This window comes from Gossypium hirsutum, chromosome A11 (genome assembly GCF_007990345.1).
Source record: "Gossypium hirsutum isolate 1008001.06 chromosome A11, Gossypium_hirsutum_v2.1, whole genome shotgun sequence".
In the NCBI taxonomy this organism is placed as follows: Eukaryota; Viridiplantae; Streptophyta; class Magnoliopsida; order Malvales; family Malvaceae; genus Gossypium; species Gossypium hirsutum.
In genome coordinates, this window is record NC_053434.1 from 121,149,297 (window position 1) to 121,166,756 (window position 17,460).

A 17,460-nucleotide genomic window follows, 5' to 3' on the forward strand; every position below is an offset into this window, starting at 1 on the left:
CTATGAATTTATGATGTCACTTTTATTTTCTATACATACGAAGGATTATTAAACTCATATTTATGTTAAAAGAATTATGGAGTATACATATATAAATATTTTAAAAAAAATAGAGTCCAAATAACATATAATAGAACATAATTTGTTCAACTATGGGTGGATATCCAAGTTTGGATGGAACGACTTTTATCATGGGTCACAGATTAGTTCTAGCCTCATGACACTATCGCAGTTTGTTTTTTGAACTTTAGCACTGTAATTGAGCCTTCACTATCACAATTCTATTACTTAATAATTTTATAACAAAATAACTATTAAATATATGTTAAAATATACTTTAAGTTCCTCTAATCTTCACAACTTTAAAATTTAATCCTTATATTTTTATTTTCAAAAATTTAACTCTACTTTTTAAATTTTAAAATTAAATTCAATAGTTAACATTGTTAATTTTTTTCGTTAAATTCATTAATGTGACATTTTGAAATATAAAACACACACTTGATACTACTATAACTAATTTTAACGTTGAATTTGATTTTTGAAATCTAAAAAAGACTAAATTTCAAATTTACAAAAAGTAATGACTTAAATGTACTAAGCACTTAACAAAGACATAATTTTAGCTAAATGGCATGATCTTTAATATAAATCAATTACATAATAACATTTTTTTAAAAATATATTAAAATTTTTTGTTTGGGCTTTGCCCTAATTCACAAAAAAAGAAAATGTATATTAAAATTTCAAAGTTAGCCATGATTATTAATGTATATTAATCTCTCATTTATTAACTCAATAATTGTACAAACCAAAACAGTTTAAAGGACTAATCAAATACATCATCTAGCAAGCAAGACAGCAACTACAGAGGGCCAGTTCTGAGGGCATTGTCTAAATCCGCAATGAGATCCTCTACATCCTCGATTCCAACTGATAAACGAACAAGATCTTCGGTTAGACCTCGAGCCTCACGGACTGCACTCGGAATACTTGCATGTGACATGAAGCACGGTAGGCTTATGAGAGATTTCACGCTCCCTATTAAATCAATCACAATCACATATTGAGTTTCGATCATCACCAAAAGGGTTCAACAAGTTCAACAATCTGAATATTCGATAGTGATAAATCTACCTAAATGTTACTTGCCACTAATACCGACTATCTTATAGCTTATTTTGCAGAGCAATGACAACTCAGTAATCTTATCTAACAGCTAACCTAGCATTATACGATTCAAAGTAACAGAAGACGATGTAAAATACGAAAATATTAAACATGAAAGCATGCATATTATAAAATAGGTAAAAGAATATCTCTAGCAGAAACAATATTTCGTTCTTCCATTAAAATTTAAGACTGATGTAACACATCTGCACTACGAAAACTAAACCTTTAATTTACTTTTAAGATTCGTCTATATGGGTTTTTTTATTTTATTTTTCGTTTTCTTCCCTCTTCAAGAAATAGAATCTATTAAGGCAAGTGATACGAATTCTGTTACAGAAGATATTCCAAAAGTTCAGATTGATGACTAAAAGGTAATAAGTACTGAAAGTTCAATTATGCATTTCTATGTTATAAAAGAACATAGATGGTGTCGTTACCGAAACTAACTGTTATGCTGAAGTATTTAGTCGTCTCAACAATATGCTTCGAGAGTGCCAGAGAACCTGTCAAAAAACTAAGTACAGATCCTGCGCCCTTTGCCTACAAGAGTGAGATTAGGATATTTAATGCTAAGGATATTAAAGACAAGGATGTTGAAATTGGAATTTAATCTATCAATAAATACCTGAGAATAGTGTAAATCACGTCCAAGGTGATTAGCAAGACCAGCATAGTTCACTTTCTTCACTCGTGGATGGGAAGAAAGGAACTCGGCTATCTTCTGTGCATTTTCCTGTAGGAGATTCAGAAACCTTAGTTTCATGTTTGAAGTCAAGCAAATTTCAACCATAGAAACTATGGGGAAAATTGGACCTGTAAATTTGGACCCAAACCCAAAAACCAACCTGATTAACATGAATCCAAACCTGACCCAATCCGATTCAACCATAAAAAGTCAACAACCAGAATCCACCTAACTCAAAAAGACCTAAGCCAAAAATGACCCGAACTCACAACCCGAGATGACACGACCGGAAAACCAAATGGGTAAACTCAAATGATACGATCCCGAGGTGACCTGAATCTAAAAGGACTCGAAAACTTTAAAACCAAAATAGACGTGATACAAATTAATCCAATCCCATCCAAAACCAATCCATCCAATTGACAAGCCTAGAGAAAAATAGCCAGATAGAAGGTCGTTAAAAGGCAGAATAGGAACTTGAAAATTCTCCAGTAGATGATCACTGAAAAGGTAACATTAACACACAATTAATGGTGACAGAAAATATGTCTAATTTGTCAAAGTACAAATCAGACCATATAATCAACGGGACACGCTAGTGGAAGAGGTCAATCTCAACACCCCTCTTTCTCCATATCAAGGCCATACATAGTGTTGTATAAGAATAGACTAAATGATATCTCTAGGCTATTCTACTTCCCCAAGTCCCACATGAAGCACATTGCATATAACGAACAAAAGATAGCAACATTCAATCAAACATATTCTTCATAAAATTACGTGCAGGAATAAAAGTATATATCTAAAGCATTACCTGTTGCTTTTCAACACGTAAAGCCATGGTCTTGATGCCTCTTAAACAGATCCAACAATCAAAAGGAGCTAAACCAGAGCCAACTGCGTTTTGTAGGAAATACAACTCCTTTGCCAAGCTAGTAGTTAACAAAAGAAAAGATTTCAGAATTAGGAAGGTAACAATAAGGAAATATGACCGGTAAAAGTTAATTATAATAGTGGAGGTTAAATCCTTTAGTAGAAGAATAGGAAGAGTGATGATAACTACTGATAAGAAAAGGGCATACAAAGAGACCCATTTTTCTTCGTAAGAGCATTCTTATGTGTATAATTCATGGCAAGATGGTAGAACTGTTGAATTAAAAAAAAAGAAGCAAAAACAAATTTAGGGACACAAACTTAAAAGATCTAGAAGTTTTTGGCCATATATGTAATACAAGATTAATTTTTTAAATAACAGCAGCAAGACTTTACCATTCTTATGAGCTGTGAGCAAAAAAAAGATAGTTTACAGATGCAAAAGATGAATCACCAATTACGCAGAATGTAGGAAATTTAGAATTACTTATGCCTTCTACTTTCTTGTATTTATTAAAAAAAAAGCTTGTATGAATTCTGAAAAAAAAGGGACATTTATGAAAAGATCGTCTGGTTTAGACAAAACAGTTGCAGAGGTTCCAGCTAAGTGTTAGTAAAAATGTGAGAAGATTAGTTCTTCAAAATTCAACAAATAGCTACTTAGGGACCCTCTACTCTTATAAAACTTAATTAGATAGAATGCATCAAAGAAAGCAACTGAAACTGCGTAAATCCTATACTAGAAACCTAGCACTTGAAACAACAGGTAAAATATATAGGTAAATAGCAATTGATCCAGTATAAAATACATATAAAACTAATATACAATGAATCCCCCAAAGATTTTTCTAGAAAAGCAACTATTATTTCACAATGAAAGTTTAACCGATTCTTTCTTGGTTCTTTTCTACTCCAAGGACCTCAATTAAAAAGTTCTGAAAAATAATATTGAAGTTGGGGTATAAGTCTTCCAACCAAAACTCTAGGAAATCATATCATACTCCCAAACTTCCTCCACTTGGAAGTTTGACGTTCAGTGTCTTAACCCTCAATTTACAAGAACATAGTCTTATTAACCTTTTCGTAAACAAGTTGAAAAGAAGCATGTAGGGGTAAAAAAAAAGAGTAAATAAGATTAAGCAAATATCTGTCCATGTGAAAGTAGAAAGATTAGGTGATGGTTATAAATACTTCAAATCATCAAATATTACTGGATCTTTAAATTTATATTATGAATTTTAAAATAGGTATAATATCCAACATTACAAAAGAACTGCATGAGAAAGGAGCTAATACCTCTCTCCTTTAACAGCAAGCACGCCTGCCATGAGGTCACTATGCCCAGCTATAAATTTAGTAGCAGAATGCATGACAATGTCTGAAACAAAATCAACCTCAAAATTACCAATAATCTGAACCATAAAATCCTACTTGCTTAAAAATTTAGAACTGAAACCAAAGATATGTATATTGTTGATACCTGCTCCAAGTTCCAATGGCCTTGACAAGACCGGAGTCATAATACTGTTGTCCACCAACAAAATGGCCCCATGGGTATGAGCCATTTCTGCAATTCTCTGAAAATTATACAAACAGGAAAGAGAAAAGGTTAAGTGATGTTATTCCACATCCGTTATATATTGGGTCTCCCTTTTTTTCCCTGATAATGTTCCGTTTCTTCACTTGTTACCAATTGGTTTTACGTTAGATGCTAATATGGTATCAGAAGATAGGTTCAATCCTGTTCTACCTGCCTAACTCCATGTGAGGTTTGTGAGCTACATGTAAGGGGAATGTAAAGAGGTGTTTTGAGAACCACATGAGGGGGAGTGTTACGTGGTGTTATTCCATGTATTAAGTATCTGGTTTCCTATGGTCTTATACTAAAGTTGGGCCTCTCCACTTGGTTTTAGGTTGGATGCTTAACAAAAGCACTTTGCTATTAGAGCTAAGATGCATCACCTGTAATTATGATTTCAACAATGAAATAACAAACTCAAATACCTAATTTCACACATGTATAACCACAACAAAAATGATCCAGCATATATTAATTGACAATAGATTTAAATCATGCACACTTCTATATCCTGTCTTGTGCAGAAAACAACATATATGCATTATTATATCAATGCATTTTAGCAAAATGTCAAATTAACATGTATCTAACAACTGAAATCGTAAGACTAACAAAATCCAAACATAATGGTCAATGAAAATATATATGACTAGAAAAAAGAAAAATGTCTCACACGAATATCAGCAATTTGTTGTCGAGGATTGGTAGGACTCTCCAGCCACACAAGCTTTGTCTTGGGGCCAATAACTTTTGCAACTTCACTCAGATCACTAGTGTTTACTCGTCTAAACATTTGAAGCAATTTAGATTTCTATAGCGCTAGGATCAGAGTGAACAGAACAAGACAATATACAGTAGGATCACAGTGCACAAAATAACAGAATATACTAACTTTACCACAACTCCAGTTCTTGGAGTTACTTGAGATAATAAACGATCAGAGCCACCATAGATGTCATCTCCAGCAACAATTTCTTGGCCTAAAAGAAGAGAAAAAAACAATATTATTAAGGTTTTCTTTAAGTCCACGAAAGGAATTAGAGGCTTTACAGAAATAAACTACAGACTTGAATTACTAAGCATAAAAAAAACATGAATGGAGCAAGGAGAATGAGAAAACAGGAAAAACATCTTTTATAACAATGCTACAAACAGTAAAAGGGCAACAAGCGAATTGAAAAATTGTCATGTACATGACAAATACCATCATAACCAGTCTCAAGTTGCTGAAAAAAAAATTATAAGCGTTATAAACTCAAATGAAATATACTGCAAAACGAAACAGATAAAGTGGTAAAAGATAAAGTACCAGTTCCAACAAGATTAGCAACAGCAGACAAAGCAGCCATTCCGCTGGTAAAGCAAAATGCTCTATCTGCCTTCTCAAGCTTTGCCAAGAGCCTACAAGATAAAAATACACACATCTAAATACTCCAGAAAAGTACATCGTAGAAGCTAAAAGGGTTGGTATCACTGATGATAGATCGAAGGCCTTCAACCATGCTGAGTATGGCAAAACACGAAATTACACCTTTCCAGGACATCCCGCGTAGGGTTTCCACTCCTAGTATAATCATAAGGTCCATTTTCAGTTGCCAAAGGCTTCAAAACAAAGTATAGAAAATGCTAATTAAAGTCTGACCTCAGTGAGATGCCAGATATAGGCAAGAAATAGATAATAAGCATTCATGTCTGGCTGTATATGACCATGTAAGTGTTAACTTTTGTCTGCATATATTTTGATTACTTTTTGGATTTTCCATATAAAGTAATATGTATTGGATGATGAAAAAAAACCATAACTGATGCCAGAATGCAGGCTACATATCAAAACTACTGAGATACAATGCAGGAGCCAGATCAATCTTGGATCTGCGTAATCCCAGTTAATATTATTCATGGTTCAACTTGCTATCCTCAGAATTGACACAATATTAGGAAATTCAGTGTATGAATCAAACTACAAAGCTTATTGCAAGCAAAGCATTAAACCAAGCAAAATCATATAAACTGTAAAATGCTAAACCTTAGAAATTCAGAAATTTCTTAAATTTTCTTTACTGAAGTGTTGCACGTAGATAAACAACTGGTAAAAGATACTGCAAACCAACATATGTCAATAAGATTACCTGCTTAAATGTAGCTGTTTGGTAAAGAGGTGTACTCATTGCACCATAAGGATCAAAATTACTATCAAAATTCATCAATAAAGTCGAAATGCTAGGGTCTTCCTCGTTGACATCCTGTTTTGTAACGTAAGAGAAAAAATAAATATAACAACAATTGCAGACACCAGTATAACCACCCTTTAGAACATAAAAGAATGATACAAACCAATTGAGCATCTGTAACAGAATCAGCCAAAACTGAAGCACTAACATCCACGTCTCTGTGCCCTAAACAATTCAATCTGAATTGCTTTGTGGACAACTTTAGCTTTTCCTCTAAATTTAATTCCTTCTTAACCTGAAAACTTCTTGGAAAATAATTTTCTAGCAAAGAACCCTACATAAATAACAAACAGAATAATGTTTTCCATTCCATTAATTCAGCTATTTACAAAAGCTCCATTTAAATATCAATTCAGTTACTGTAATGTTTGCTTGTTGAAATTATTTTAAATAAAAAATTTTAAAAATCAATTTAATTATTAATAAAAATGTTATTAGTCGTTTTCTTCGTAACAGTTTTGAAAGCTCAGTAGAATTCAATTACAGTAGCACTTTCTTTTACTTTATCTAAAATTCACTTCATCGACATTAGAATAGCTCAAATCGTAACAGCTTTAACCAGGCATTATCAGAAATCAATATTGGAAGAAAAAAATTCCACTAAAACAAGCAGTTTCGTATATTTTAAAACACACACTTATCATTTTGAAAGAAAAAATTACGGATAAAATCGAAAAGCCAATAGAAAGAAAGGCAAAAGAAAAGAGTTTACGCAGTGGCGGGTAGGATCAGAGTAGAGAGAGGAAACGAAAGGCTTGAGAGTGGGCGATGATGCCATTTCTGATCTCCCAGATCAACTGCGGATGATTATATTTTAAAACTGTTTTAGGCTTTATGAGCTTTTTCAGTGCCGCCAGTTAACTACAACTTATAATAGGGTTAATTCCACTCGGCATCCATGCAAATTGTCAAATTTTATATTAGTATTTAAATTTAGAAACCATTTTAAATAACATTATTTTAAAAAATAGGGTAAATTACAATAGTAGTCATTTAATTATTAGTATCTTTTTGTTACCTAATTATGAAAAGTTATAAAATGGTCATTCAACTATTAGTATTTTTTTGTCAGCCAACTATGAAGCGTTACAAAATGATTATTCAATTTTATCTTTTTTGGTAATCAACGAGCTAAGGTAACAATGAAAACACCCAAAAATATAAGGTAGTGAGGTGACCAAAAAAGATAAAATTGAATAGCCGAGTGATCATTTTGTTATTTTGCGTAGTTGGATAACTAAAAGGGAAATTTACTAATAATTGATAATCATTTTATAACTTTTCATAATTGAATGACAACAAAAAAATAATAATTTGATTACTATAAGTGTAGTTTACCCAAAAATATATTTGTAATTTTTTTCTTTGAGGATCTGGTTGAAATTGTTAACTTAAAAGTTTGGGTATTATGCATCTCCATTTCAAATCTCATCATAGTATTATTTTATTAAAAATATAAAAAATAAAAGTATACTTACTTTATAAAAGGAAATATCTTTTGATTACTTACTTTATAAAAGAAAATATCTTTTGATGATTTTTAATTGAATTAGAAATCAATTAATACGTGACATCAATTTAATTTCTCCTTTAATAAAATAAAACCCATCAAATTAACTATTAAATATTTTTTATATATAAAATCATTTTAAGTGTTTTATGTAAATGATGTATTAAAAAAAATAAAGATAATGTCAGAATTTGTGAAATTTAATTTTTAATCCATTAAATTCAAGTCGTTTATACAATAAGTAACAAATGTGCTTATAATTTAATATATTTGTTTTAAATATGCTTCCCGACATATTTTAGATGGCATTTAACAATTAATATAATTATAAAATTAACGGGAAAAATATTTGGTTAACAATACTTTAAGAAATTAAGTAGAACATTTTAAAATTTAGAAATTATCATAACACAAAAACGAATCACATCGTGAGTGATGCATGAAACCACTAGATTATTAGTTTGAAAGAATTTGGGATTGAGTTTTGGTGGAGTATAGACTATATGAATGACTAATACCTTCGGTTCGATGCTTATGAGCAGAGGCGAATCTAAGGGGGGCTGGCATGGGCCCTGACCCCCTTTAGACAGGAAAATTGATATTTAGGCTAAATTATACTTTAGCCCTCCTAAAATAAAAAAAATCGATTTAATTTTTTAAAAATTATAAAGATATAAAATATAAAAAATTAAAATTTCATTCAGCGCCTAAAAAATTGTTCTAGTTTCGCCCTTGCTTATGAGGTACTTATAGGAGGGTGACTGGCATGGATCCCAACCATTGAGTTCTCTACTTTATAGGTGTCATATGAGGTGACAGATATAACTTAGGATATTGTTAAAGTTGACTTGAAGAGATTGAACTAGCCATTCGTTAAATCAACACATGATGTATTGTCAGATGTTGTTAGAAACTATTTCACTTATATATTTTGAGGATTGTGTGCGCTCACTCACTTCGTGTGACTGGATGTTCGAGCAAATCATATTGCTTCTCTAGTGAGGCCATGATGCCGAGCTTCATTTTGTGCATAAAGTTAAGGTTCACCAAAATCCTTGTAGCCTTTGCATGATCTAGCGAGGGGGTCCAAGGTGAGGGTATAACAATAACCCTTTAGACAAAAGGCAAGTTATAAAGTGATTTGGCTTGATCCGGTTTGCTGACAAGGCTTGCTACAGACCTTTGACAAGGTTAGTGGAGGGTTTTTGAAGCTTCATCTTTATTGCCCCGATTATCTTGCTTTTGTACCGATTGCTTCCAAACAAGTGTTTGCTTATGATTGGAGATTTGTGCTATTTCGTTCTTGTTGCTGTCTTGTTTAGGATGTCACTTCATTTTCTCGCCCAAATACTTATAAACAAGTCATTTCAAAATCGGTGTTCCGTTGTGTCTCTTTGTTTCCTCGTGTTTTCGTTTCCTTTGTTGCTAAAAAATTGCTTATGCTTTCTCTTTGTCTTCTACCCTACTGTTATTTCTTCAAATACGGTTGTCAATCCTATATAATTTCTGGTAAACGACGTTCTGATCGAGGGTGAAGAGTTATTATGTACCACCACAACAGAGGAAACGACTGTCATGTTACTGTTGCAGTGTCGAAAGTGTATCATTGTGTAGTTCCAATAGGGTCGGAAGCGTGTAAATTATTGTACTAAAAAATCACACAAAGTTCAATTCCCAGGGAAGAGAGGTGGATCACAAGGATCTCTTAAATACCAAGTCTTTCCTTAGTCAGAATATTCATGTTGGTGGTTGTCATTATTGATTGTCTCCCATTAATGTTAATAGCAACTATTATTAATTGTCTTCCATTAATGTTAACACATTGTAGATATGTATTCTCAGTTTAGTCGAGAGTCATTAGATGAAGGGTTATCAGTGTCTGAAATTGTATCATTAGATGAGTCCCTTTGTCGTTGCTATTATCATATAGGGTGTTAAGCCTCACGCCTTGGTCTTTAGCAGAATCTTCGAAGGGACAAGATCTCTCATCTTGGTTTTCATGGGCGTAAGAGGTACAAAACATATCACTTTAGCCAATTCGTCAAGTGGAAAAAACCTCTCACATTGGCCTTTAGTTGATGCTAACAAGAGGGTGAGACCTCTTGCCTTGATCTTTTTGGTCGTAAAGGGGACAAGACCTTTCACCTTAGCCATTTCATAGAGGGGGTGTGACATCTTACCTTGGCATTTAGTTTATTCTTCCAACGGGAATGAGACCTCTTACCTTGGTCCTTTTTTTTCCTCATCCTGCAAGGTTGATTCTTCTTTATTTTGTGAGTTGCTTGAGGAAGGATGTCAGGTAGTCCTTTGGTGATGCTTGCTCTTTATTACGAAGAGGTAGAAGGAGATCACGTACTTGTTGCTTAAAGATTCTGAATGGGATATCGTTTATTGATGTTGTAGTGCACCTGTTGAGTGACTTGGCTCTGTATCCACCTTCACTAACATTTTCTTTCATCAATTTCCTCTACCGAAGCCTTTATCTTAAGGAGGCAGTGAAAGTTGAACAATAATTGAAGAATAAAAGGAAAAAAATGGGTTTTAATATGGTATTATAATTGAATAATCTGCTAAGAGAAGATAAATCATATCGATTGCACAAACAATGCTTACTAAAAATAATGATTGTTTGGTTTTTTAAGGGGTGCTCAACTTGATATCGGGTTAGATAAGAAATTTTTTTATTCGATTTCTAAAATTATTGAAATGTGAAGTAATTTCTATTTAAAGTTATATCGAGGATGTTGAAACACTTGAGGAAATTCGTTCTTATAAAAAAATTGAACTAATAAAGTAGATTTGGAATTAAGTGTTTAAGGTTTAAAGTTATTGGGTGAGGCTCAATGTTATTTTTAAGGTTTAGGGAAACATGTTTTAGGCTTCTTGATGTTTTGAAAATAGCAATTGAGTTAAAAAAATCACTTAAGAATTTGTGGCTTACTTAATACATTATCCGAGTATTTAGGATTTAGGGAAATGAGTTATGAGTTAAGCCTTTTAATAACATGGATAAAATTTTTGGTGAATTTGTCGAGAGTGGAGATCATCAAAAATCACCTAACGGTGGAATGTTAAGTATTATGGTAATAGATTATGGTTTGTCTGTAACATGACAAAATTTTTAATGCTTGTGTTTAATGTAAAAATAAATTTAAGTTACCAGATATAAAGTAAGAAAATATACTATTTACATGAATGATCACTTAATAACAAATATACTAATGGCATGGTTCACCGATATAAAGTAAAACAATATACTACTTACATGAATGATTTAAGTGAAACAAAAATAATCTTCATACTTATATTTATTGCTTGGACCAATTCATTAATGAAAGAAGAAAAATGAACCTCCGATGATTTTACAAATGGAAGTGACCACTTTAGTGATAGACTCCAAAATTAATCAAGAAAAATAAAGTAAAGTAGTGTTCTTCTAGTAAACTTTATGTTTATGTTCAGAGAAAGAAAATAGCTATATTTAGTTAGAGTTTGATCCAAATGTTATGTATTCATGTCTTGCTCGGGTTATTTGAGATGTAATCGTCCAGGGTTCAAGGCTGGAAGGGGCCTAAAAAATATTTTTTTAGTTTTTAATGTGGAAAAAAAAATCAGACTAAAATAAATTAATTAAATGTCTAATACTTTTAATTTTTTCATTATAAATGCTTCATATTCTATAATCCTATTTTTTTTCAGTTTTTATTATATTACATTTTATAAAGTTTAAAAAAAAGGCCTAACTTATTGTTTTGCTCAAGGTCCAAAACTGTCACAAACGGGCTTGATAATATTCTTAAGTTTTTAATGTGTTCACATTGTGAAAAATTGACATGTGGCAAGAAAAGATAACAACATTTGTGGAGGGAAAAATTCCAACATAAATCCCTTTACCTTTTTTATGTAACTTTTTAATGGTGTTCTACAAATTATTTTTTCATAATTAGCGATTCCAGTTTGCTTATATTTAATAAAGAGAAAATATTTGGTACATTGTTAGATGAGTTTTTAAACTGCACAAGTAAAGTTATTGAGTTGACAAGTGTCTTATAAATATATAATAAAATATTTAAAATAAAACATGTGACAATTTTTTAAAACTGCCGGTAGAATAAAAAAAATACAGTGTCAGTATAACAAATACTAACCCTTCAATAATTCAATTTACAAATTTACAAAACAAGCCACTTTAAATGTTAAAACAGTTTTAAAAAAAATATTATCATTAATTTTACAAACTAAATACACTATTAAAAGTAAAATTATTATTATATCTAATATTGTTTATTTTAATTCAATCTAAAATCAATTATCATGTTTATAGAATTAAATATATATTATTATATTTTAATTTTATAACCATATGTTAACGAAATGTTATTAAATTTATAAAAAGATCAAGGAATAATTAGTATAATTTAATTAATACATATAATCAACCCGTGTATTGAATAAAGAGAACTAGTATTATTATATAATTAATTATTTTTATACATATAAATTTTATTATCTAAAATAGACTTTGATATTAATAAAAAGGGATAAATCTCAAAATTATACATGAAGTTTGATTTAATGTGCAATTTGATACATGAACTTTGATTTGGTGTAATAATACACAAGGAACTTTGATTATGGTTCAAATGTAACATGAAAATTTAATTTTGATTCAATCGTACATATTCAAAAAAATAAACACATAAATTTACTTTTATATTTTATAAATATAATTAATTATGTATGCAATATATAAATATAAAATGATGCTATATCAATAATTGTATTAATAATTTGTAAAAATTTGATCAAATCAAAATTTAAAATATAAAATTACACAAAATTCAAATTCAAATACAAAATTATATGCAAAATTAATTTCATATATAATTTTAAGATTTGTCCTAATAAAAAATTTATATTTTTTTTTACAAATTCAGACTAGGCTCGGGGTAAAAAACTTTACCCGAAACTCAACCTATTATTTTTATTTATTCTTTTAAACTTATATTTTTATCTAAAACCTCTCACTTTTCAAACAAAGTGATATGATGGAAATTTCTACTTTGGATACATTAAAATATATTTAAAAAACAATTTAATTAAAAAAAGCCCCTTCTGGCCAACCCTAAATTTTATTTTAGCCAAAGCATTTTCTATTAGAATCCAAGCACACATATTGTTATCTTCCAAACGCCAGCCGACTCTGTACCCTTCATTTCACATTTCTTCCACAAATCAACTGTTTCTTCTCAAATCTAAAGCAAAGCAAAGCACGCAGGTTAGTGTTTTCTTTGTTGCATTTACCATTTCCGTTCCCTACGCAAGGGTTGCGAGCAGTTTCCATGCTTTATATATATTCTAGGGTTTTTTTTTTAATTTAATAGAGAATCTCTTTTGTCCATTCCTTATGAAATTTCCTTTGCTTTGCAGCAATCATGGCAGATGATGAAGTGAAGGATGAGGTGCCGGAAGTAAGTGTTATTTTTATCTTCTTTTTTTTTTGTAATTAATTTATGAAAGAAGATTGCAGTGGTTCGTATTTTATGCTTTCTTCGCATAAATAATTGACCTATATTACTCGATACGATTTTAGATATTTTCACATGATCTGTTTTATTTTTTTTTTGTTTGATGAATGCCTTTTGCTTCAGATCACATCATTTGATCCTAGTAAAAAGAAGAAGAAGAAGAAGGTTGTGATTCAGGACCCTGCAGATGAATCTGTTGACAAGTTGGCAGAGAAAACGGAGGCATTATCAGGTACTTTTTGCTAATTATTCATACAAACAAAGATCTATTGTTGATTGAGAAATCGAAAATTCATGTAAAGTTACAATCCTCATGTTGCTTTTCGACTGGAAGATTGAGAGCTAACTATAGAGACTAGATGGTTCTGAGAAAATGAGTAAAAATATTAAAGTAAGAACGAAATATAATTAAAACAGAAGAAAAAGGGTAAAAGGCAAATTATAAAAACATCAAGAGGTTAGAGTCCTAGAAAATGTGCTTTGTTTTGTTAGGAGACTTATTTATTTCTCTTTTTACTTACAGTTTCTGAAGGGCTTGACTTTAGCAATCTGAAAAAGAAGAAGAAGAAACCAGTAAGTCATAGCTTTAAATTAATATATATACATGTTAGTATGTTCTCTATCAATTAAAATATTTTGATTGTACTTTCTGTGATATTGTAGGTAGAGGCCAATACATTCACTGACGAAAGTGGGGATGCAGGAGATGATTTTGATGGTTAGATTTTCCTTCATTAAACTATTGATTGGTGATATTGTGAAATGGACACTGGTGTTGTGTGAAATCTGTTACTAATATTTTCTTATGCCTTTTTACCCTTTATCTAGGTCATATTGATGGGGATGAAGAAGGTGAAGGCATTGTCTTGCAACAACGGTACCCTTGGGATGGAACTGACCGTGATTATATATATGATGAGGTATAGTGTGTACCTTGGTGCATTGTTGACGTTTCATACTTTTATTTTCTTTGGATATTAATGTTAATACACCTATGAACTGTACTTGTTGAAATCTTAAATGGATTTATTATATGTTTCTCTATGGCTATTGACTGATTGAATGGCTTTGTGCTTCTTCTTGATCTTATTTGGTAACAGCATACTTGAAAATTATTTGAGTTTATATGCTATTTCATCTGTTGTACTGTCTATTTAACCTTCACTTGATGGGATGAATGCAGCTACTCGGTCGGGTGTTCAACATTCTCCGGGAGAACAACCCTGAGCTTGCTGGAGACAGACGTAGAACTGTTATGAGGCCTCCACAAGTTCTTCGTGAGGGCACCAAGAAAACTGTTTTTGTAAATTTCATGGATCTATGCAAGACGTATGTTACTGTCCTTTTTCCTTTATTGTGTAGTCCTTTTCATTTATACACACGCACGTGTGTGCACACACACACAGCCTTCCAATTGGTATAAAAATATATTGCTTGAATGTTAGTCATGTTGCATGGTCATGTTAGTCTTTCACATAGGAGTTAATCAGATTTGGGGTTTTTAGTTAAATTTACCATCTAATGATGTTCTATTTGCAAATGAATTCCACACAAACACCACACCCTTTCTAACAACTTCTTGGCTGAGAAAATCGTTTAGAATGCATCGACAACCAGACCATGTCATGGCCTTCTTGCTTGCTGAGCTGGGGACAAGTGGATCACTTGATGGGCAGCAAAGGTTGGTTGTGAAGGGCAGGTTTGCACCAAAAAATTTTGAAGGGATCCTAAGGCGTTACATCAGTAAGTGCCTTTTTTCTGTCATTGTCACTTATATTGAGATGATAAGAAATGTTACTTGAAGCTGGGAATATTTTGATGGACTGACTTTGGGATTTTTGGTTTCCTCTTCACAGATGAGTATGTCATTTGCCTTGGATGCAAAAGTCCAGATACAATTCTTTCAAAGGAGAATCGTCTTTTCTTTCTCAGATGTGAGAAGGTAACAAAAACAATTTTCAAATTCTCCTCCATCCCTTTCATCTTTCTCAGATAAGCCTGCTGTTAATTGCCTTGGGTGCTTATATATATCATTGTTTTGAGTGATGTAATTTGTAAAGAATCTATGCTTTTTAGAGGCTTATGATGATTAAGAATTGCCTACATTGTCAGACCTTCAGTCTGAAGACAACAAAAACTACAAATCTGAGGCCTAAAGTCAATGGTCGTAACTTAAAAAACTTATTTTTTGTTGGTGGATCAACCAATTTCATTTTCTCTTTATATCATGTATGTACTCTGTATTGCTTTGTTTGAGTGATGTAATTAGTGAAGAACCTATGCTTTTTGAGGCTTATGATGATTAAGAATTGCCTACATTGTTAGACCTTTAGTCTGATGAAAATAGAAATGCAAATCTGAGGCCTAAAGTTGCCGGTCATAACTTAAAACTTATTTGTGATGGTGGACCAACCAATTTCATTTTCTCCCTACATTAAAACATGCATGTAGTCTGTATATAGCTTTGTTTTGAATGATGTAATTATTAATTAATCTATGCTTTTAGAGGCTTATGATGATTAATAATTGCCTACATTGTCAGACCTTCAGTCTGATGAGATTAAAACTTACAAATCTGAGGACTAAAGTTTCTGGTCGTAACTTACAAGTTATTTGTGATGGTGGTGGTCATGCTTGTTGGGCATGGACCAACCGTTTTCTCCCTATGTTAAAACATGCGTGTAGTCTGTATATGGTTTTGTTTTTAGTGATGTAATTATTAATGAATCTACAGATTTAAGAGGCTCATGATGATTAAGAATTGCCTACATTGTCAGACCTTCAGTCTGATGAAATTAAAAGTTACAAATCTGACGCCTGAAGCTGCTGGTTGTAACTTAAAACTCGGACCAGCCAATTTCATTTTCTCCTAATGTTGAAACATACTGTATATAGCTTTGTTTCCAGTGATAATTCTTAATGAATCTACTCTTTTAGAGGCTTATGATGATTAAGAATTGCCTACATTGTCAGATCTTTACTCTGATGACAATAAAATAAACAAAATCTGAGGCCTAAAGTTGCTGGTCATAACTTAAAAACTTATTTGCAACGGACATGCATGTAATCTGTGTATAGCTTTGTTTTTGAGTGATGTAATTATTAATGAATCTATGCTTTTACGAGGCTTATGATGATTGAGAATTGCCTACATTGTCAGATCATTACTTTGATGACAATAAAAGTAACAAATCTGAGGCCTTAAGTTGCTGGTCATATAGAGTGTGATTATGCTCTGAGAACTGTCCGCATATTTTTCATGTGAGAAATGACGACGTTAATATCTCTTCGAAAATTGTCTTGTGTGTTGATTGGAGTAAAGTTTTTGGGTGTATTTTTTTGTTTGGTTTTGTTTTTTAAGAAGTTTTATATTAGGTTTTAAAATATTGCTTATATTTTGTCTTCTCTTGAAACGGCGCTAATGATGTTTGACAACTGCCTACATTGCCATATTGTTTTGTGAATGAGAAAAACGATAGATAGTTCTGAAGCTCCCTTTAAAGACTTTCTAATGTTTATTTGTATTGGAGTTGTTTAGGAATGAGAATAAAGTTGATTTTACCTTTTCTTTTTTCTTCCCCACTTCCTACCATTGTCTAAAAAGTTCTGATCTTCTTTTTTGGTTTTGTAGTGCGGGTCTGGCCGATCAGTTGCTCCGATTAAAGCTGGTTTTGTTGCTCGTGTTGGCCGCAGAAATGCTGGTACTTAGGGTTTTTGATTCCAGCCAAAATGATATTCCAGAAGTGAGAAATTTAGGAACACCTGTTGTTAGTATCTATGAGTAAAACGTTGATGAGATTTTTTTTTTCTTTTATTGATAATAATGCTGATGAGATTTTGAATGGTACTAAAATTGAAGGAATGTGTGTGTTTGAGACATG

General features: G+C 31.7%; 2 protein-coding genes and 4 non-coding genes across 6 annotated transcripts; 5 read left to right on the forward strand and 1 right to left on the reverse strand.

Moving 5' to 3' along the window:
• Positions 1 to 765: 765 nt before the first annotated feature.
• Positions 766 to 7,424, reverse strand: LOC107942593 (cystathionine beta-lyase, chloroplastic). Its single transcript, XM_016876291.2, has 13 exons — positions 7,254 to 7,424; positions 6,645 to 6,815; positions 6,440 to 6,553; positions 5,842 to 5,912; positions 5,620 to 5,711; positions 5,203 to 5,290; positions 4,984 to 5,095; positions 4,212 to 4,308; positions 4,028 to 4,109; positions 2,673 to 2,790; positions 1,799 to 1,906; positions 1,611 to 1,713; positions 766 to 1,041 (listed from the first exon to the last, which is right to left on the reverse strand). Exons 1-13 carry the CDS (start codon positions 7,317 to 7,319, stop codon positions 866 to 868), a joined length of 1,398 nt encoding a protein of 465 aa, XP_016731780.1. The 5' UTR covers positions 7,320 to 7,424; the 3' UTR covers positions 766 to 865.
• Positions 7,425 to 13,089: 5,665 nt separating this feature from the next.
• On the forward strand, positions 13,090 to 17,458 carry LOC107942589 (eukaryotic translation initiation factor 2 subunit beta). Its single transcript, XM_016876286.2, has 10 exons — positions 13,090 to 13,329; positions 13,482 to 13,522; positions 13,703 to 13,811; positions 14,103 to 14,152; positions 14,243 to 14,297; positions 14,408 to 14,499; positions 14,763 to 14,908; positions 15,180 to 15,322; positions 15,436 to 15,521; positions 17,211 to 17,458. The coding sequence occupies exons 2-10, from the start codon at positions 13,487 to 13,489 to the stop codon at positions 17,286 to 17,288; spliced, it is 795 nt and encodes a 264-aa protein (XP_016731775.1). The 5' UTR covers positions 13,090 to 13,329; positions 13,482 to 13,486; the 3' UTR covers positions 17,289 to 17,458.
• Positions 15,654 to 15,735, forward strand: LOC121210252 (small nucleolar RNA SNORD34). Its single transcript, XR_005905373.1, has one exon. It is a non-coding gene; the product is annotated as a small nucleolar RNA SNORD34 (small nucleolar RNA).
• Positions 15,867 to 15,947, forward strand: LOC121210248 (small nucleolar RNA SNORD34). The gene has a single exon (XR_005905370.1). It is a non-coding gene; the product is annotated as a small nucleolar RNA SNORD34 (small nucleolar RNA).
• On the forward strand, positions 16,515 to 16,597 carry LOC121210250 (small nucleolar RNA SNORD34). The gene has a single exon (XR_005905372.1). It is a non-coding gene; the product is annotated as a small nucleolar RNA SNORD34 (small nucleolar RNA).
• Positions 16,702 to 16,783, forward strand: LOC121210249 (small nucleolar RNA SNORD34). The gene has a single exon (XR_005905371.1). It is a non-coding gene; the product is annotated as a small nucleolar RNA SNORD34 (small nucleolar RNA).
• Positions 17,459 to 17,460: the final 2 nt, after the last annotated feature.

What these genes read in the sequence shown, in the direction of transcription:
- LOC107942593 (XM_016876291.2), bottom strand. Translation starts at nt 7,319, where the DNA reads ATGGCATCATCGCCCACTCTCAAGCCTTTCGTTTCCTCTCTCTACTCT. An exon ending in CTGATCCTACCCGCCACTGC is followed by an intron (nt 6,816 to 7,253) that starts GTAAACTCTTTT and finishes TTATTTATGTAG; the next exon opens with GGTTCTTTGCTAGAAAATTA. An exon ending in TACGTGTTGAAAAGCAACAG is followed by an intron (nt 1,907 to 2,672) that starts GTAATGCTTTAG and finishes AATCTCCTACAG; the next exon opens with GAAAATGCACAGAAGATAGC.
- LOC107942589 (XM_016876286.2), top strand. Translation starts at nt 13,487, where the DNA reads ATGGCAGATGATGAAGTGAAGGATGAGGTGCCGGAA. An exon ending in TGCAGGAGATGATTTTGATG is followed by an intron (nt 14,298 to 14,407) that starts GTTAGATTTTCC and finishes CCCTTTATCTAG; the next exon opens with GTCATATTGATGGGGATGAA. An exon ending in GTGATTATATATATGATGAG is followed by an intron (nt 14,500 to 14,762) that starts GTATAGTGTGTA and finishes GGATGAATGCAG; the next exon opens with CTACTCGGTCGGGTGTTCAA.